This window comes from Poecilia reticulata, linkage group LG6 (genome assembly GCF_000633615.1).
Source record: "Poecilia reticulata strain Guanapo linkage group LG6, Guppy_female_1.0+MT, whole genome shotgun sequence".
Taxonomy (NCBI): Eukaryota; Metazoa; Chordata; class Actinopteri; order Cyprinodontiformes; family Poeciliidae; genus Poecilia; species Poecilia reticulata.
This window is the reverse complement of record NC_024336.1, coordinates 10,028,360-10,050,929: the sequence shown is the minus strand read 5'-3', so window position 1 is coordinate 10,050,929 and position 22,570 is coordinate 10,028,360. Positions and strand designations below refer to the sequence as shown.

The 22,570-nt window shown below is 41.6% G+C and overlaps 1 protein-coding gene across 2 annotated transcripts in view; it reads right to left on the bottom strand.

Moving 5' to 3' along the window:
• The window catches only part of wnt7bb (wingless-type MMTV integration site family, member 7Bb), a 48,944-nt gene that overhangs the window by 15,518 nt on the left and 10,856 nt on the right, over window positions 1-22,570 (bottom strand). For both annotated transcript variants that reach the window (XM_008411134.2, XM_008411132.2), the window contains exon 2: window positions 19,443-19,669. In XM_008411134.2, coding sequence (XP_008409356.1) covers window positions 19,443-19,669 — 227 coding nt within the window. The remainder of the gene's footprint in view (window positions 1-19,442; window positions 19,670-22,570) is intronic.

Here is a 22,570-nt window from a genome sequence, read left to right as displayed (position 1 = left end):
GGACTGGATTTTATTTCAATGTCATTTGTGAATTTTAGAGCCTCATTTTCAACAGTGGAGCTATAAAGGTTGAAAAAGGTTATCATTTTGGAGAACATCTCATCAACATCAATATTTCCACTAAATAAGAGGCAAAGAAATTGATTTGATAAAGGAAAAGCTTCTCAGATTCTGAGCCCGACAGCACCAAACTATTTTTTATATATTAGACAATTAATTTAATTTCACATAATTATTGCGGTAGAAGACATTTGTTTGTTAAATACTTAATGAAGCATATTTACCATTTGATGTTTGTTGTAAATGACATATACTCACAAAGAACGAGATAATTAGTCCAAGTTTGTCGTTTATTGAACGTTCAGAAACTACAGCGGCTGTAAAGAGCCAAAGCAAAGGTAAAACAACCCGAACAGCTGATCAATCAAAACCACTCGCACCTTTTTACTCTCTCTTTCTCTCTCTCTGTCACACCCGTTGCCATGGCAACCACCTGCGCTTCCCCAAGCTGACCAGAGATTAGGTAAAAACATAACATTCAGTCCGTTACGATATCAGGTTTGCAGGATTGATATTTATTTTGCGATTATTTATAAGCGCTCTCCTGAACACAGAGGTGATTGATTAGTTAATTTTAAACTCCTACTCTGCTAGTTATTTTGATAATGAAACCGAAACGCACAGAATTGCGCAACACCTTGCTGAAACAATAATTACTGAGATTATTGTTGCTGTTGGGTCATTAATTTGAACATGTTTTGTTTATTTATTTTTTGTTCTTTAATAAAGTTCCGAACATTTTTGATAAACAGGAGGACGTGCTGGTCTCAGCTTCCTGGCGGTGTTCCGTTTGTCACCTAATAACGAGATCGACTCAAAACTTTCCGCGATCGACGTGTTGCAACCCTGCTCTAGTAAAGTATTAAGAGTTCAGAAACAATATGAAATGGGAAAAAAGTTATTTATTAACCGATTAAGTCACGTTTTAGATTGTTCTTGAAAAACTAATCAGTCACGGCTGATTAGTGGGTGCACAGCGAACCCATTGATTCTTTACAACTGACAGCCGCTCCTCTCTCTTGCAGGTACTGCGTACCCCCGCTAAATCTTTTAGGGGTAGGCAGTACCCTGCCGTACCCCCTTACTTTCACCCCTGGCTGGATGACAAGAGACGTCAATCTGGTGCTTTGGTCGGAACTAGCTCCTTTTTTTGAAGGACAGTTTTGTGTGACTAAAAAAGGTCTTATTGTCACTTTTAAAGTACCCCAAAATATCGTGATAAAACTTTAAATCCGTGTCGTACAGCTCTATAGTGGCGGTATCCTTAGCAACGGTTCAAAAGGTTTCGGAATGAGACGTTTCCTCTTCACCGTGGATCCTGCAGACAGTCGATGCCGTTTGATTGAGGCGTGTAGGAGCACGAAAAAGACAGCAGCTCTGGAGACAAGAGATGGTCAAACACATGCATGCTTTGGACTGGCCTAGTCAAACTCCAGCCCTAAAGCCAAATGAGAATCTGTCTGCACTGATTAATTTGCAAAGCTGTAAACTTCAGATCATCCTTACTGTCATTCAACTCAACATCAGAGATGCACTGCAGAGCAAAAATTACAATACATAATGGGTCACAAGCAGAAACCAGCTGGATAAACTATGAAGGAATATAAAAAGAAGCATTAAAGAATAACATAAAATAAGAACCAGATCCAAAAAATGGCACGGAATGAATAAAACATGCACTACTAGGATGCCTCTAACAGTCACTGGACGTGGAAACAAAACACATTTTTCGGGTTGTAAAAAATATTATAATTTCCTTACAATTCACAGGTAGACGATGCCCTAATCCCCAGAGAATTTAGAGAAGATTCTGCTTGTAAAGCAACCAAATGTGTAAAAGTCCAAGGGGTGGGAATACTTTAACAAGACATCGACCTGCACCGGAGAAGAACATCCAAACATATATAGGTAAAAAAAGAAAAGACTGAATGGAAGAGGAATATAGCTGAAAGCCTTACAACAGAGAAACACACACACACACACACACACACACACACAGAGTCTAGCAGCGCAGCTGAATGGCCTTTCCGCACAAGCCGGGAATGTTTGTGGCGGGGCAGTGAAGGGGAAAGCTTTGTGAAGTCCACTCTTCCCAGACGTGCACTCACACCCCGAGGACACAGGAGGCCCGGGTTGCGTAAGACCAAGACCTCTCAGCCGGACAGCGACACAGCTGAGCCTCGCGTCCGTTAGGAACAAGAAGATCCCGTCGCAGACAAACAACACCACAAAGGAGAACAAAGGGGAAAGTGTCACCTGCTGGTGGTCAGGAGTCTTTACACTGATTACGTCTGAATGGATCCCGGTCATGAAAGCAGCCGTGTGTTTCCAAAGTGAAAACGGAGATTAGTTAGTTTCTTCGCTTTTTGACTCGCATGTTTCCGATCATCAGAGAAGTTGTCGTGTCTGACATAACGTAACCCAACCTAAATAAACCTGACACGCGTCAAAAACTCCACTTCAGGTTCAACGTTTGTCAGATGCATGGTAGAGACACGCTTCCTTGGATAACGAAAAGCTAGAGAATGCTGCTTAAAAGATTTTTAAAAAGCTCAAAATGTAAAATAACCTCACAGATATATACATTTTCTACAATAAATCGTGTAAATAAAGCAATGTAATATGCCCAATGTAATATGCCAAAGCAACAAAATAAGAAGGGTTTTTGAAGATCTTAATCAAAGTTAAAGACACACATCTGCTGAAGATGACATGACTGATTAACTTATGATATGAACGTTTCATACCAGTCGATATTGATAATTATCGATTAGCTGTTTTTACTGCCAAACACTGGATGACTTTTCCTGTTTTAACATTTTCCCCTCCACAACGTTGCTTTTTCTATTTTCAGGCTGTTGAGGCTTACATTTAAGCTGCTGCTGCGCAAGTTACTCAACAAGGCTGTTGCTAGGTAACCAAAGAACACGTGAGTCAGTTGATGCTAGCTGCAGCTAGCTTAGCTGACTTAGCTAACTGGCTGGCTGTCAACCTGTGACAGCCAACCAGAGGTTGAGCAGCTGGAACCTTTCCTCTGCCTACATCCCCCAGAGTGCTGTGTGGTCCTGGGTCAGAGATCAGTAAAATGATTGAATCTTGTATCAGACAGCAGTTGTTGCCACTAAAGATGCTGGAACGCAGTTTTTCAGCTCGAGTCACCTCCCTCCCCTTGTCTAAAAAGTGAATATTTTGAAAAGTGCTCCCTTTATATTTGTCTGATATTAGAACTAGTTCAACAATCTGTAGTATTTAAGTGCGACAAGAAAGTATAGACAGAAGGAATCTGTAGGAGGGAGAGGTTAGTACTTTCGTCATTTTATGTTCATCCGGTTAGAATCGAATCAGTCGTCTCCACCCCCAAAACAAAACAGTGCACGGAAAACTCAAAGCAAAGCAGCCGAGTAAATATGAATATGATAATGAGCAGAAGCCCCAGTGAACTCCATCAAAGGAAAAGAGGAGCGAGCGCATAAAAGTTGTGACACCGAAAGCACAGAAAATAGGCTGCGACCAAAGCCAAACTGATCCTGGAAGTGTGTCTCCGGGGCCCCGAGAAAGGGAAGGAAAGCTGGAGGAAAACCCCGAGCTTTGTATACCAATCACTAAACTGACTGCGGCCCTCTCCACTACTGTTTTCCGTTCCGCTTTATGTACCGTTGCTATGAACATATGCTCCTAGCAAATTATAGACACAGTTGTGGTCTGTGAGGTTTTTCAGCTCGAGAAATTAGCACAGCCATGTTCCTGTACAATAAAATAATATTGTTTTACCAGAACCGGGCTCCACATTCCCCTCAGAGCTCGCAACACCGAGACGAGGAAGCGGCACGCTCTGGCGCGGACGCTCACTGATGGGTCCCACCACCCCAATCCTTACCTCCCCCCCAGGTTTGATTCATATAATGAAGAGGGCTTTAAGCAGTAAAGCTAACCCAATTATGAGAGTATTCAGCATTGGCGGTAGAGTATTAAAAACGCTGAGAGTTTAAGTAAGCTTTCTCCCAGGCATAGAAAATTGTGCTGGCAGAAAACATTTTTCAAAAGCATCCTTTTTCTTCTCTGAGCTCCGCGAGGTGGATATAAATCCTTCTGACTGAACGCTCAGACTTGCTAAAACAAGCACAAATCCTTCTCCCCTCGCTCCCTCCCTGCTTTCATCCTAATAATGACACCGAATCAGGACCTCACCTGCTCGGATCTGAAAAAATGAGGGGCTCTGCAAAGGCAATTATCAGGTTCAAGTGAGGTGAATGTTGAGGATTTTCCTCCGTTTTGATCCCGTTTGACTTCACTTCGTCTTTGTCAAAAAAAAAACTATTTACTGAGATATACAGCTGAAGATGCGTTTATCATTATCACTATAATCAGCCAGTCAAATACCCCCGCTGATTACACGTTGCCTTTGTCATTACAAAACGGATCTCCAGAGATGAAATTTCCATATGCTCGACCAAAATGTGGTCCAACTTATTTTCTCACGCTCCCACCGCAAACGGCTATGTGTTTTATAGGGACTTTATGCGAAAGTGTCATGTGTAAAGCTTGTTGAGGGCGCCATTGGCAACGTGACGGCGTAGGGTGGGACGATGGCGAGCAGAAAATTGGATTCAACAATGGAGAACAAAAAAAAGAAAAAAAGACTTGAGGACAAGGGAGCAGCAGAAGGCAGCAATAAACCAAAGAAACCAGAGAGCCTGGTGGAGGTGTGGTTGTGGCGTGCAAGCCAGGTGAATGTAGTCAATCAGAAATTAATGGCGGCTCGAGCGGAGTTCAGGAAATGACACTACAGAGACAAAGAATAGTTGCAAACGCAACCAAAACACTTGGAAAACAGAACTAAATACGGACAATACAAACCCAACGTACGAAGCAAAGATGAAATGCATAGGTATATGACAGGAAGTAGCACATAGTTGTGACGTGGAACAAAAATAAGACATTGGTTTACGAGCAAAAACCTGAAAAGTGTGACGATCATTTGTATTCGGCTTCTTTCGCCTCTGCAGTTTTAGAACCGCCGTTTGCCAGATTAGCTTCTCAAATGCTCTAGGTGTCCAAGTCAAGAGCTCCTGTCCATTAACTTTGGAATGCATCTGCTCCAGCACAGCTGAATAAAATGGCCGAATTTCCTCGTCAACGTGTCATTCAGCTCTGTAAGTGGACTTTAATCTCAGTGGTGTTTCAGGAAGCAATGTATCAAAAAGTTGGTGGACTTTGGCATGTCTGGTTTGCGATAATCGTTGCAGTTCTGGTTGCATGTCTATCCCACAAAACTTCATCACTTTGTCTCTACTAGCACAATTCAGCTATAACAACACCTAGCTTTTCCATTTAGGCTGAAACATTCAGTTTTTATCTCATCTATTCAGAGCACCTTCTTCCGTAAGACCTCTTAATGGCTTTTGCTAAAGAAAATAGACTTTCAGGAATGACTTTCTTCTTGTTTCTCTTCCATAAAGACCAAATTTGTATAGTGCATAACAAGTTGTCTTGCTTAAAGATTCTAGATCTCTGCAGCTCCTCCAGAGTTACCGTAAGTGTCTTGACCTGTACAGCTCTGACTGTCGGACTGTTTTAAGTCTTTCCCTTCTTCAGCACAAATACCACACTTGAATAATGGGGTGACTAACAGGCTTCTGCAGTACTTGGTGGCATGCACAGTAGGTCATGCAATCATTTGAATCAGGTGTTCTGGAACAGAGAATTGGTAAATGCTGGTGTGTGTGAACCACCATGTCTTGGAGAGGTTGAATGTTGTGACTCGGATGGGAAGACTGAATACTGGCGAACGTCAAATTTTGAAAGCAACACATCATCTTCCTTCTACTTCAAAATTATGTTCTACTTTCAATTGGCGTATCACATGAAATCCAAATAAAATAAATTGAAGTTTGTGGTTGTAGCAAGGAGACGAGGTACATTTCTCAATTCTTCAACCTATAACCAATCAATTAACTATCTACTAAAAGACTCTCTCCATCCTGCAAGTGTCTCGTTTCCCCAGACCGGCTAACTCTTCCCCACTTGGCTAAAGAGGCTAGCAGCGATGTGATTGTTGGCACATGCAAGTGTCCAGCGTGTAGAGAACACACCGATCGGCCTGGGATTGTGCGAGACAAAGCGCGCTACGAGATTACGGTTGATCCTCTCGCATCCTGTTTCCTCCCGCGTCTGTCTGTGTCACCGACAGACTCAGACGGACGTAGATTCCACCGATAACACAGCGCCCACCGCGAGGCCGGGTAGGGCAGGGGCCAAAACGACGCATGCACTGACAGGAGAGAGATCCCCGGCCAAACCCCGGGAGGACCAGCGTCCACAACGAGCGCCAGGAGTGCGGGGGTTTGTAGACAAACGGTGGGTGGGTTTGACAGAATTTAGTGGGATCTCTGCTCCAGGCACACCCACACTAACCGGGAAGGAGATAGAATTGATAAACGAGCAAGAGCAAGGGGCTACACCCCGCACACAAGCACATCAGCGACATTGTGATGCGTATAAGGCAGTTCAAAGTTTACATCATAAAAACAAAAATACAAATAAACCTGATTGATTGATCCTGGAGGTGTAAAAGGTGATGCGGCGGGGCTGAGCAAGATGAATTTAAAGTTTTATTGTGATATTTTGTGGTAATATTGTGATGGCGATAAAAGCGGCAGACTAGTAAGAACCACTATTTTAGGGAACTGTCTGGCTGTGACTGCATGATACAGAAATCATTGCCCCAAAAACACAAATACTGCTCTTGGAAAAACATTCCCATTTCTAATATGCTCCTTTAGGAAACCAGTCACATAAAGATGTGTAATATGTACCAACTAAACTGCAAACTGAATTTAATCATATATTTTTGTTTATAATTATTGATACTCAAACAGAGGACAATCCCAACAACACGGACAGTTTTGGGTTGTTTAAAAGTCATTAGTTGGAATTTATTTTGAAAACACCAAATGAAAAATATCATCATGACAAATTTACCACGATAAATGATAAACGATCCGATAAATTCCCACCCCTAGTGAGCAGTGACTTGCACTAAACCGTAATTACCCTTACTGTATCTACGGTGGGGGAACCCTAACCTGACACACACACACGCATCCATACCGTCACACTGTTTTCTCTGGACTCGCATGGAAGAGGGCAGGGAGGATTACCGCTACCCGCATGATGATGAGCTGAAAAATAGGCCTTTTATCCGCCACCGTTCCACCATAACACAATGCACGCGTCATTTCCACGCTGTTATCCGCATGGTGTCAAGCGCCTGGCAAGGCATGGGAATGAATCTGCACTTTCAGCTGGTAGCTCAGCTGTAAAAAAAAAAAACGGGTCAGCGCGTACGCGAACGATCCGGCTTGTGACAGTCTTTCTTGTTTTTCGACCCACGGGGAAATAACAGAATCGAGTGAATCATTACGTATCCCAACTGATAAGCGCAGCTCGCCTGCAGAGTGAAAGAAATCCCAGAAATGGAGGGAGGGAAAGAGGGAAACTCCCAACAGTGGGAAGATTGATGGGATTTTAGGGAGTCGAGTCAGAGTATCCACTTGTGCGTTCTTGAAACCCCCCTCCAGTTGTGAAGAATGAGTCCTGGACTGTCATTATTAAGCTAAGTCCTGCACATAACACTCACTGTCAACTGATTAGGCTCATATGTCAAACACTGTATCTGTATCGTTTGTTAAAGAGAGACTCGACCGTGGAGCTTCCCTCTCAAACAAGGTGAGACACAACTGCTCTTCTAGATTCATTTCACTTCTCAATCAATTCATCATTTGAATAATAACAGGTTTGATTGTAGCCGCGGCTCCAGTTACACTGACCGACCAGCAGCGAGAGTTTATCCTTTTGATAATTTTCCACTCGCGTGTTTTTTTGCATTTCTTAAACACAGCTGATTTATAAGGAGAAAACGGTCGGGCTCTGAGTAAATATTTCAGCTCGGGAGTTTTGTCTAAACGAGGGAACAAAGCACGCACGGAACCACACGGCCATTGGAGTGGGTTTTCTCGGCCGCTCATTATTAGCCTCTCGGCTGGACCGAGCTGTTGTGCTTTCTGCATTCTGCCGGGATACGGTTTCACCACAATGGACCGTGTGTCGATTCCGAGAAGTGGAAGGAGCTCGGCCAGCGCATTTATTATCTGCGAGGGTTTTTTGTCGTCCTCAGACCAAGACCGTGTACCACGGCGCATACGGACTTCCTACACATTGTTCAAGTCAAACGTCTGCACTCCTCGAGGCTCACTTTTCCAAAGTTCTCAGTACAAAAGTTCGCAACGGGTGGATGGATGGATGAATGGATGCAAGCTTTAGGCATTGAGACGGGAAATAAATTCCGCAAATGCAAATATCACGCCACATATCTTCTTTGTCCCGTCTATTCTCAACTTAGAGAGCACTTCAACCCAAGTTGTTGGTCGAGGGTAAATGACGCTAAACATGAGTAAAAAAGCAACCCGTTTACAGTTGCTTTTGACCCATAACCACTGGAACATTGATCAACACATATATGTATTGATCATTTTGATGATGGCACTCGACAAAATGTAATGTTTGTTACTGGTTTCTCAAATTTTCGACTGCACCATGTTCTTTTTGGTGTGTATATTCTTATGATGTAAAGCCCTTTGAGTCACCTTGTTGTTAAAATATGCCATACAAATAAACTTTATGGATTGATTAAAACGTAAATGAACTATACATACATAGAGCAAATCTGTCCACTTTTGTTCTTTCTTTTCTTGAACCAATTCAGGGTCTCGTGAGGCTTATTCTCATCTCGACAGGCCGGAGTTGGTGAACAGAGCTTCCACATGCGTTTCTGCAGCCAACGCCATAATCATGCATGCACACGCTCACTCTTAAGGTCACTTTATTCCATCCATTCGCCCATAAACCTCATCTTATCCACTCATAGGAGATCCCAAAGCATTCCTGGGTTGTCTCCTCCCATCAGGACGTGCTGCCAAAGGGAGAAAGGTAAAGTTCAGCCACTTAAATGGTCGTATGAAGGTTTCATGCAACTGGTAAACTAAGAGGCATGCTTCACGGCCGTTTCTTCATCCCGATGAACCTGACAACACACTAAAGTACTCAAACTCCTCTGCAGAGATGGGAAGAGTGCTTAAAAACTGTAATCAAGTAAGAGAAAAATAAAAAGTAGCCATCCAAGAAATTACTCAAGTGAGGGTAAAAAAGTATTTGCTCAAGCCCTGAGTAAGTGATCAAAACATCGATCATTTAATCTTTTTAAAATGACGTGGAGATGTTGGTATTTTAACGACCAAAATGAAAGTAATTCATGAGAATAACATAATTACAAAATGACAACTTCAGACAAAATAAACATTTTTACAAATCGATTTCTTTCAAGCTGCTGAGCCTTTAACAAAACCAGCAGCTGCGTGTCGGAATATGGCGAAATTTTTAGCTTAAACAAGCTGGTTTTTTGTTAAAGTGAAGTTACTCACACCGGGCAGAGCATCCAGACAGTTTGCTCAAGTAAGAGTACCAATACTACATAATAAAGTTACTGAAGTAAAAGTAAAAAGTAAAGCACAGTAAAATACTCCTGAAAGCAGTTACTACCCAACTCTTCTCCTCTGCTTACTGAAGAGCCTGACCCCAAACCTGGAGCGAGAACTCCACCTCTTTCCTTCTTGAGAGAAGCTGCGTCTCAGTTAAGTTAGTACTTCCAGAAACTCAACGTGCCAGCTCTCAGACTTCAGGAGGAATCTTCAATACCTTGAATGTAAATGTGGTATCGCAAAGCCTTGTTGCAAAGCAGAAACACCCTCACACCTCTCTTAACCCCATCGCCTGTTCAAGCATTCCCTTCCTGAAATATGGAAACGAAAGCCAATCCTGATTTATGTCTGGCACTATCTGCCTAGGTTGACCACCCCCTCGCCTTGAGGAGCCTGAACTCTCCAGCTTCCTACCAAGTATGTGCCTGTCTGGGAGTTCTTTCCACACAAGTGGTTTTCAATGAGCCTGCTGACTTCAGCATCCTTCATCTGACTAGGTGCCGCTTCGGCCCCGGAGCCCTGCGGTGCTGGCAGGTGAATTTGCCTCTGAACTCCTGACGGGGGAGGGGGTAAGAAGACGGCGCTAAACGGGATGATGGAAATGTTCAAATCTCTGTCCTAACTGTCTTCTTTTTTTTTTAACTACCTTTAATGAACATAATTTGTACCGTAATGCTGAATTTGAAGCCGAAGCAAAGCACTTAAATGTTTTTCCAAGTTGGCAGAAAGGACTAAGACGGAGAGGCTGTTATCCTTTAGCAGCGAGTGGAAACTTATTTAGTGCTACGGTTTGCCAATGTCATTCAGCTGTGAAATATCATCAAAAACAAGAAAAGAAATGCATCTTTACATGCACAGAGGAGAGTTTCTTGTTTACCTGTCTGTGTGTGTGGAGGATGGAAAGACCTTTTGTTTGTTTTTTTAACAGTTTTTCAACTTTTACTTGTGTGTTATTTTGTTTTGGAGTGTAGTTCCAACAAAACAAAAAACCCAACATAAATAGTTTGATATTTTATATAAATATATAAAGGTTTTTTTTTTTTACATGCAACTCCTGATTCCTTTTCGTCATGCACAGTAGGACAAAATGAGCTCTTTATTTTCTTTATGCATCACTTCCTAAACTTTAGTAATGCCGTCTGTGAATCTGGATAAGGATCATTAATCCGCGAGGTATCGCATTTCACTAAAACCCTCACCGGTGACTGTACGATGAAAGATTTCGGGATTACAGCCTTTTAAAGTTCATACGTATCGGTATTAATCCTAAATTATCGCCATTCAGAGACTCCAAGTGGCCACTCTGCAAAACACCTGGACATACCAAAAGAAGGACCTCTTCAGAAAAGTCACTTTTTCTGTTATTATTAGTAAATCTAAACTAGAAACGGTTCACATTTTTATTTCAGGAGTCTTCAAGTTCAGTCCTGCAACTGTTAGATGTCTTTGCTTCGACACGCCTGAGTCAAATAAGGCAGTCATTAGCATAAGTTGGTAACTTGGCATGTTTTTTTTTATTTTACAGTGTTTTTGTTCTAGATACAAATAAAAACAAAAGAATGTTTATCATTAATTACTATAAAACTGAAATGAAGCAAACACACTGTTGCTGTTTTCCCTGTTTGTGTTGGTTGATGTTCCATTGGAGACATGCAGTGAAAGCGAAAGGTTTTATTATTTCATGCCTCCTACTAGTGAAAAGTAATTTTTTATTTATTTTACTTATTTCTGAGAGGAATCACAGTAATATAAATTACGACTGTAAAACACCGAGTTGTAATCCTGACATCTCCTCTGTGTTTGTCTCGTTTTTCCCAAACTAAAAGAGTCAACACTGAAATCAGTTTTAGCAAAATCCATTATGTTTTTTTTTATTGTTACACCTTAGAGATTATATAAATTACAAAGTGTAACTGCTGTGGTCGAATCATTGGTTATTAATATAAGATATTAATTTTATGATTTTAAATCCTCCCTGATTGAAAGGATTTTGGAAAAACTTGTTTTTGGATAAAAAAAAAAAAAGTTAACGCGTAGGACGAAGTGTTTTTTTTTCAGCTGTATCAAAATTAATGTGTTTTGCAAAACTGCAATGGAAAAACTATTTTCAAATCAGATGAGTCGCGTGATCAACAACAGGATATTCCTACTGGCGGAAAAGACAAAGAAGACAACAGGAGGCGGTAGGAGGATGACGACGCGGCGTGACTTTTAAAGAATTATGTGAACAAACGTATTCACGTAATTTTAACAAAAGCAAAATTGTGCTTTGTTGGTATTAACGAAATGTAGACAAAGTTCTGCGCACATTTGTAATGGAAACGCAGTACTGAGGCAGGAAGGTGACCCGCCAAGAGTCAGTAGGTATAAAGTATAAAAAAGACATCATTAGCGTTGTCGGCTGTAGGTAAGATGTTAACAACTTAACTTTTTCACAGAAACTCACTTTCAAAACGGTAAACCTTCACTTTAAGGTCTTTACTTGTACCTTTTTTATCTGTTCCAAGTGCTTCATCTGCTCTTGTGCAACAAGCCAGAGGCGGGATGATTTAACTTTTGTCACATTTCACTGCCAGCACAAGAAACCCCTTTCAGATTAAAAGAAAAAAAAAAAAGAAGAAGAAAGAGTCAGGATGGTGACAAACTGGCTGGAAAGTCAAACAGGGAGTAACTGGAGCAGGCCATTTTGTGACAAGGGGTCCAGTGTTGGCCTTTGATGCTGAGTGTAGCCGTTGAAAGGTGTCCACTTTCAAGCTCTAATCGCCGACTTCAAGTGCGCTGAAAAGAGCCGTAAGGTGTTCAGAGGCAGGTCTTTTAAGTGAAGGGCATCTCCATTACAGGTGGTTAGCCGGAGGAATGCACCGCGGCACACAGGACGAGGCTTTGCCGGTCAAAACAAGGTGGTAGAGAGAAAAACCAAAAAAAAAAATCACAAACACATCTAACAAGTTGATAATGTCACTTAGAGCCAAACAATGTTGTATCCAGGATGGGATTGTTCTGCAGACTTAAATGAAGCTTTTGCAAAAAGATCCCCACCAACAAACAGAGGAAGATATTTTAAAAAAAAACTAAAAATTTAAATGATTCAGCTAGTGTGATTCACTTAAGGCTTTCTGTTCATCCTGACTGGCTGATGGATTTGGCTATAATTCTGTTATTAGTTCGTTATAGACTGCAAATCGCTCAATAACACCAATCTCTTTTAGCGGCAGGATGATTCAATCCACATTTCCGCAAAGCCGCCATGGCAATGGCAGGGCGAGGAAACGAACATGAGTTGTTGCACAGGAAAAAGAGATCCTCTTAAGCTCCCTGTTTTCGACCCAATAAAACTTCACAGTGTTGATTTTCCAGTGTGTCACCCGGAGAAAAAATATTAGGGACTGAGACTGAACAGAGGCACCGATTAGATGTTCTGCATAGGTTCATCTAATGCAAGGTTGCGATTAAAACGTTAAAATGAATAACCCCCAATCATTCGTTCGACATTTTTGTGCGACTTCATGCCGAACATGAATGTAGTTAATAAATCTGAAGTGGAAGGGAGACGATACTAGGCAATTCAATTCACTTTTCCAAATGAATACACATTTGAAATGTGTGCTATGTATTTATATTATTCTCATTAACTTTGATGTGCCATATAAAAAAAACAGTGCAACCAATTGTCTTTAGAAGTCACTTGACGCCTAAAGCCTCAGAGATGTTTAGAGACAAAAAACAGCAAACAAGTCAAGAAGAAAAGGTTACGGAGAGTTTTATATTGGGGCATTATTTCATGCTTTGACACGGCCATTCACCTAAGCAGACAGGAGGAACAACTTGTTGACATGGCAACTGGTAGTCGTAAAAGTCCACAAACGAGTCCTTTGTCAGAAAAGTGGCGAGAAGAAAGCCGTTGTTAAGCTAAAGCCGTCAGTAGTTCCACGCAGCGTTTGGAACAGAAACGGCAAACATTTGGAAAGATCAGCTCTGGTCAGATGACCAAAAGTGAATTTGATGGAAAAAGTGATGGAGCTTAAAACAGGACAATCTTGAAAGGATAAACATGACCAGAGCTGCAATTCCAAAATGAGTCCTCATGGATTAAGGTCTTGCACGTTTCATTGGTTTATCTCACCTGAATCAAACAAATATGTGACTAGAAGCTCTTGGAAAACTCCAAGACAGCCATTTGAGTCTGCTGTATTGGAGCAGCGATCCATTTAAAACATGATGGGATCTTAATGACTAAAGGTGGACGCTCCTGGTTTCAATAAGGAAAACGACAGTGCGTTATTATGGCCTAATCAAAGTTGAGACCAAAACCAAATTGAGAATCTGACTCGAAATATGATGTTCACAGAAGCTCTGCCTTCGCTCTGGCTGAGCTAAATGATGTTCAAAATAATAATTTTAAAAAATCCATTGGGTATCAAATGCACAGACTGTGGAGACAGAATCCCCTAAAAACAAACGCAATCGCAGAAAAATGTGAATCTACAACTTATTGACTGAGAGGGCTGAACACAGACGCGAGCCTCACATTTCAGACTTTCAAATAACACCAAAACCATTTCTCCCTTTTCTTCCGCTCAACAATTTGTGTTGGAAGATCCAATAAAATCCCAATGAAACACATAAAGGGCTTTGGTTATAATGTGACAAAATGTGGGAAAGTTTGAGGGGTAATAAATGCTTTCATAAGGCACTGAAATTAATCTCTTCCTAATCAAAATACCTCGTATTACGCCAAATAACCCAGCTATTAATGCGTGCCTCCCTGTAACGCTGTGGAGCGGCTCCAGAACCGCCTCCAAGAGCGGGCGGCGCACCGAGAGAATGCAAAACAGTTGTGGTCCACTGGTCTCTCTCTCTCCCTCTCTCTCTCTACAAAAAAAGAAGAGAAAAATTCATCCTTAGAGTCCAGAACTGAGCATGGATCTCCGAAAATGGGAACAGCTTTTCACTCCTGAGCTTCACTGTGATGACGAAGTTCCCAACGTCTGCAGATGTGCGCGCACACACAACAGGAAGACTTCAACGGAGGACTGTGCTCCATAACTTCATACGCCAAACGGTCTGTGATATGTACAAGCGCGGCTACAGAAACCCGAGTACATCTTCAGCCGTGCGCCACCAAAGATTAATATATCAAAACAACCAAGAAGGCAGTCCTATGCCTCTCGAAAGATTCGGGGCGCTTGCAGAAAACATTAATTTAATTTTTACTGATTGCATCCGCGCTACGCTGCAGCTCTGCAGCTGCTGCGGATTACGCAGTTTCCTATAATGACACACAAGAGTATTCGCCGACCTTTTTCCACAACCGCAAACTTCCATGTATTTTTATGGAATTTTTAGACCAACACAAAGTTAGCGCGTCGCTGTGAAGTGGAAGAAGAAGAAAAAAAAAAAAAAAACGATGCATGATCTTCAAAATCGTTTCCAAATGATGATCCCTAGAAAACCTAAAAAAAAAAAAAAAAAACTTTTAATGGTTGAACTTTTATTTATTTGTAGCATCATAGTTAGGTTGGGTTGTTAACAAATGCAACACTTTCCTGAACACTGCAACCTAAAAAAAAAAAAAAAAAAAGTTTTCATACCTCAAACTCAATCGCCATCAGCTTCAAACGGTTGCAGAGAGAAACGACACTAATCATTTAAACAGCCATACGAGGTATTTGTAACAAAGCGGCGATAAATATTAGAGTAAAATGCACAGTATGAACTCAGGGTGGTTTATAAATTATGTCCTGGCAGAAAACCTTGTGAATGACTTATGGGAAATTTTGGGGAAAAAATATGCCTGAAATCATCTAAATAAACACAACAGTTAGGAAATTTGGAGTCGAAACCAGCAGACACACTGAGCAATAATAACTAGACTAAACTTTTCCGGTTTTTTGTCAGTAAGGATCATTAAAATTACCTCTATTTGCACGACAAGATCCTGATGCAGCAACAGAGTTTAGATGGAGGCCCGGCTGTGGATGTATGCTTCATTTGACGTTATGGAAAAAAAAATCCAAACAAATCAGTCAAGATATCAGGAAGAGGTCTGGTTCATCCTGGAGCACAACTTTCAGATGTGCCACATTCATCTGTTTTAAATCATTTAAAATAATTATAACTCTAAACGCCACAGGAATGTCCAGCTGTAATATTGATCAGGAAGGACGGATGTGTTTTAATGCAAAACATGTGAATCAACCCAAAAACAAAAGCAAAACACCTTCTGGAGGTTCATAGTTCACAACAAAATGAGAGTTGTACCGACTTAGGTTGAAAGGTCACTCATAGTACAGAAAACGTTTAATCTAAAACCAGCATAAAGAAAGACAGATTACAGTTTGTAAATGCAAAAGCTTTAAATTTTGGAACCATGAACTAAAACTAAAGTGGAAGTGCTTTGCCATAATTACCGATTTATTTAGGGGGGGGGGGACGGTAAACTCACAATGCTGAGAACGCCGCCCACATTATGAAGTACACACTGTAAAACAAAAAAAAAAAGCATATCTAATGTACGGTAAAATACCGACAGCTGTGGTTGCCAGAAATTTATTGTATAAATTCCAGACGTTTATTGTATTTATACGGTAAAATTCTATTTATACCGTAAATGTTTCCGCATAAATACAATAAAATTCTGGAATTGTATCATTTCAATACACAAAAATGCCATTAAAATTCACAGAATTTTAACGTATTAATACAATAAAATTCTGGTAACCACAGCTGCTGGAATTTTACTGTAAATTAGAAATTTTTTTTTTTTTTGCCGGGACAACATCGTCCTAGAGTGGGGGAGTTTTGCAATAAGAGGGACTGGTGAACTTACCAGAAAACTGGCATCATGACAACAACAAAAAACATATCTACAGAAACAAGCAAATAAACTGTGGCGAGACGCTTCAGAAAAGACCTCTGACCCATGTCACACAATCTAAAGTAAGTATTTATATATATATATATTTTAAAGAATTTCTCTCATTACCATCCAGTCATACACTCTGTCATGATCTAACGCAGGAAGATTTTGTGTGATTTAATGTAAAATTATCTGTGCAAGTGTACTTCAAATGGGTACTTATCAAACGTAAAGAAGAAAAAAACTAAACCAAAAAAAGAAAAATCCACACTTGCGACCCCATATTTTCAACAATAACTAAATGACATGTAAACGCCTGATCTCTAACAAATAACCGCATTTTAAATTCAACTCTAAATGTCTTAAGGCACCAGGACACAAACTACAGGAGGAGCAGCAGCGCTTACCCAAACGGGGAAACTTAAATCACTGAGTGTAGGTCATTTAGTCTTGCTAAATGCACAAAAGGGAGTTAAAAAAAAAAAAAAAAGCATAACATATAACAACGCATCTGAACATAAGATGTTCCAGACCAAAAAGCAGGTCAAGGGGGAATGAAGTTGGCCTGCTGATGCCAACTCTAACCTGGTTCCTTTGTCAAGACAGCTAAAGTTAATTAAGCTAGCACAAAAGAGAAAACCAACTGAATTATACACACCGTCAAACCAACAGGATACCAGCAAAAAAACATATTAAATGGAAATCTGAAATAAAAATAATATGGACAACAAAATCACACTTACACGTTTTACTACTTCCCAGCTCTTAGCCTACATTCCTGTACGCTGTGCACCGTCTTCCCTCACAGAGCGGCCAGGAACGGACACAACCAATTTAACTCGATTAACAACAGATGTGTCCGTCTAATTCCGGCTCAGCGTGACTCGTCTGCAATAATACCGTTAGCCGTCTCCTCGTTTGAGATATCATTTTTCAACCGTACAATTTCTCCATTAGGACCGAAGAGCGACTCTGTGTGTGTAGCTTTTCCAGGACGCCGCCGTCGGCCCGCCGGCGAAAGGCGGCGGCGGCGAGCTGCAAACGCCGACAGGAGCAGAAACAACGTCAACAGAAAGCAAAGCGCGTTGGAAGAACGAGTCCCTCCTGACTGAGACCGACTCAAATTGGCAGTATGAAGCTGTTGGTGAAAAAAAAAAAGACACAAAGATTGGGTGTTACTGGTTTAAGTTTTAAGCTGCGTGATGCGCGCAGCTTGGGTTTGGTACCTTTGAAGACATGTCATTGGGTTCAGTGGGTTGGGGACTGGTACCAAATGTTTCAGATTCTTCATAAAATCAAGACAATATGATGGCATGCATTATGCAGCTTTTTTTCCCCCCTTTCTCTCTCTGTGTAAATAAGACAAGCGCATTTCAATTTTTTGACTACATTATTGGTAGCTAAAGCGGTTCAACCCATACCTAGCCTTGCAAAAAGTATTCGTACCACATAATAACCACAAGCTGCCGTTTCTTTTTATTGTAAGTTTGTGTAATACAACAACAATGTTGCGTGTCAATGTAAAGCAGGAAAGAACGTCATATTTTATATATTTTTAAAGGCTAAAAACTGAAAAGTGTGGTGTACATTCCTCCAAAATCATCTAAATAGTAAAGCAGAGCTAGGTCATAAGGCAATTTCCCAAACTTTAAGCAACCAGCAGAGCTCCGTTCAATTAATCAGCTCAAAATGGAAACCCTGCGACACAACCTCAAACCTACCGAGGCAAGAAAAATGTATTTGTACAGCACGTTTCAGCAGCGGGCAACTCAAGGTGCTTTACATGCTGCAAACATAAAACAAACATATTTTATCAAGTGATATCATCGCAATCATCAAAAATCGTAAAACACTGCAGTGAAGACCATAAAGAATGTATGTATACTCCAGTAATTATTTATTGTTCGGGATTAGTGAAGCATAAAAACTAACTGCTGCTTCTCCGTGTTTGGATCCGGTTCTGAGTGTGCCGAGTCGACTCGAACCAGAAGATCCAAGCGGTCTGGAAAGTTGGTGTAACGACAACAGATATTTAATGTATTTTAGTGCCAAGCCGATCAGATTTATGAACCAGCAAAAGCATAAAAAACCCCCCCAAAAAAACATCTATTCTAGGAGTCAGTGCAAGAACTTCAGAACTGGGCCTGTGTGCTCTGTCTTCCTGGTTACAGAGAGAATGTGAGCAGCGGCGGCGTTCTGGATCAGCAGCGGCTGGAGGATATTTTTGGGGGAGGAGGTGTGAGGAGACCTGTGAGGACGCTATAGCAATCGATGCAGCTACAGACATGTATGAGTTTCTCGAGATCTTGCTGTTAAGTTAGTCCTATAATCCTGGAAATGTTCTCCAGGTGATAGAAGGCTGACTTTGTAACTGTCTTTATGCATCTCTGAAGATTCAGGAGTGAATCATCTGCTCAACGCTCAGCATCATCTGCGTAGTTATGGTATCTAATCGTATTTCATGTTGTTTTCTGAGTTATCTGGAGCATGAAGATAGTAAATAAGAGGAGCCCCTAGATGGAACCTTGGGGTACCTCAGGTCTGATGAGACGTTACCTGTTGACATGTAAGACTTGAACCAATTGAGAACTAAACCAGAAAGTCCAACTCAGCTGACCCAGACATGGCTGTCCATCTAAACGTACAGCTTTCAAAGTCAAATCGGATGTAACGGGAGTAGCACACAAAGCTTCTTTTGTACCTTTTTTACATGAAAATAACATCATTCAGTGTTGGCTACCTAAGTAAGAGATCAAACAGGGGAATATTGAAACCTTTTTGCCCAGATTTATTACACAAATCTAAACTGATCCCACTTCTGAGGAAGATAAAGCTTGCTCAGAAAAGAAGCCAGGTGTCCCCAAAATTTAATTCCTCTGTAAAAATAAATGTCAGCACTCCGAATGGTAAGCCCTAGACGTGCATAAAAACACACGTCCGCGCACACACTGTGCCCTTTTCCCTGCGGTGAAAGAACTCAGACTGACCTACTCGAAGCTCCTGACCGAAGACCGTCCTCTCTCCGAGCGCCGAGCAGTTCCAGCGTCCGTACCGGAACTGGTACTGACACTCATTGATGCCCATTTGGGCGCCTTCGCCCACAACAATGATGGCGTCTGGGCGGCTCTGGCAGATGGCCCGCTGGCGAGGTGCCAGCCCCGGAATCTTGTTGCAGATGATGTTGGCACCCAGAGCCACAACCGAGGACAGGGCCCTGCCGGAGTGAGAGAAACACACACATGAAGCAGACGCACAAAGAAAGGCTGGTGGGTAAACCTTGAAAACATGCTTACACCTCTAGTAAATATGTGCAAATAACACTGAAATAAGTTCATCTTTCATCATAGATGTGCAATTTGACAGTAAATTTATTCTACTTCCCTTCTAGAAGTAAAGAGAGAGTGGGATCTCTGACCGTTTCTACAGTTCTGCTTCTTCTCTCACATTCTCCTCTCACCTTTTTGTAGGATTTACATTTGATAGACGTGCAAGACGGTCGACCCACTTTTATGTTTATTTGACGATATGTGTAAGACCAAAGAACCTCCTGAAATACCCACTGGTAACTCATTTCCAGCTCATTTTCTTCCTGTCTTAAGGGGGCAGAATTAGGGATTTCCCAGCCACATCTGGCAGTTATTAAGAATGCCAAATATGTCAAATTCGACTCAATAGAAAACCGACTTTGTCATTTAACACCTTAAAATTGGGTTACTGTCTCTTTAAAAGCTCCTGCTCCCCTTCTTTCTGAAACTCCACCTTCGCCTCCTCCATCCCAACATGGCTCCTCTTTAACAACATTTTAACAGCATTGTGATGAGAAGTAGCTCCTATAATGAGCTCAGCAGGTGCACAGTTCCTCCAGGTGTTTGCTAATTCCTGCTGGCTAGTCTGAAGGAGCTGAGTGGGTAAGTTGTAGGAGAAGGCCGATCTGCAACGCCGAAGCTTGGAAACTGCAGCTCCGAGCCGGAGCTTCGGCCTCAAAGAGGCGGAGCCAGGTCCACCCAGGCGTTTTGTCCAGCTGAGTGGTTGCCATTTCTCAAACATGCATGAAAGAATCAAGACAACACTCCAGATATGCTTATGATAAGGTGATTACATAACATGATGTAAAGCTAAAAAAGAGATTTAAAAAAAAGTCAAATTTACAAAACACTGCCCCTTCAAACGGTTCCAAACTCCACACAGTTTGACAAGTTTCCAGCTTCCTTTGGGAGAAACGCTGGCCCACAGCATCACACATTCTCCGTACTTAGCACACGAGATACTTTTGTACCTCCCCCTCGGCCCTTTGTTTCACACAAAACCCACATAAAACTGCTAAGGGAGATGGAAACTTACAGAAAGTACCCAGAAAAAAAAAAAGAAAGAAAAAAGCAGGATGCATGTTTGACTACTGACAGCATTCAGTGCTGGCTCGGATGATGGGAGTCTGAGTAATGAGTTTGGGGTTTTATGCTAATTGTTTGGTACCATAGCACTGTGAAGGGCTTCCAGGCTCTTATGGAAACACATTGTACTCCGTTGTGGTTTCTCTCGGTGTGGAAGCAGTGTCCCTCTTTCAAACAAATGTCACACAAAGTAATACGTCTCAGGCTTTGCTTAATTACACGTTTGAGGCAGACTCCTGAGGTAACGTGCCACCCTCGCTGTTCACAAGAGACTGTTTCATCTTCAGCCACATCCCATAATTAATTTGTAATGAGTACATAAAACGAAAACAAAAAAGAAAAAAACGTTTTCAACACAAATCGCCGTAATTCAAGGTTATTACGCTTTAGAGAAAATGACACACACCTCCTCCTCTTGTTCTACCCAGAGACAACACACATCCAGAGATTTGCTGTGAATACACAGAAAACACATTTAAAAGGTGGGGTGGTTCTGCTGCTGAGGAAGCCAAAGGCGGATTGGTGCCAAAAACAAAGTGCCGACTCCCTCCAGGGCTCTGTTTGCTGCCATCAAGACCGTGTAGATACATACTTTTTTTTTTTTTTTTTTAAACATGTCGAGGACGGGCAGCCAGAAATGAGCTTGGAGGAACACTGCTCCTTTTGAAATACGATGTTGACCTCGAAAAGGATTAACCGCAAGATGGGGCGAACGAACTCAGGCGAGTTGTGTGTCAGCGAAAACGGGGTGGCGGAGCGTGAGGAAGGAGAGGAGGGTTAGTGGAAGAATGGGTGAGGAGGAACAATGCTGAAGAATTATAGTCTCTTGGATTTAGATTGGAGTTTACAGAGCTTCTGGGAGAAGACCACAGGCTGAGAACTAATATATTTTTATTGGGTAAAAGTCACTCCCAGATAATCTCATCTGGACAAGTACCTTTGCTCCACCTCACAAAAAAATAATAAATAAAACCTTTACAATATAAGCATGCACTAACTCCCACAAATTTTCAGACTATTGGAGTGCGGTCGGCTCGGTTCGATCGGGGACAAAACTGCAACGTTGGTTACGTTTTCAGTCGATGCGGTTCGCCGTCAAACTGCCGTGGCAGAACTTCGAAAAACCTTTTTCCCTCCTCGCCTGCGGTGGCGCTGCACCAAGAACCACGGAAGGAAATGACACAAAAATCTCCGAAGACGACATGAACCCAACTTCCTTCCGAAAATGTAAACAAAAATAGAGTGGCGTCTGAAACCCAACAACCACTAAGATATGCCTCAATTGCTGTTGAGGCATATCTTCCGCTTGCACTAGATGCATTTAATTTCTTTTCGTTGTATTTACCCAGAATGCTCTGCGCTACAGTCCACTTCCTGGTTTTGGAGTGGTCTCCGGTCCGCTTGGCATTCACATATGCATTCAAACCACACTACAGTTCACTACAATCAAAACGACAGCAAGCTTTTCAGGCACACGAGAGTTCACTGTTTTGGTTCACATGAGTGTTCGATTCACATCTCCCCAAACGAACATCACTTTCTAGACAAATGAAGTTTATGAAGTTTCATAAAAGTAGACCAAACGGGGCTGGTGCGAACCAACCTTAGTCTCACAGTGGATTTAGGCATTTACAGTAACTTGAAGAACTATTTCACATGTATTTTATGATAGATAAACATATACTAGTGGATAATTGAAGTGGAAGGAAAAGGGTATATATATA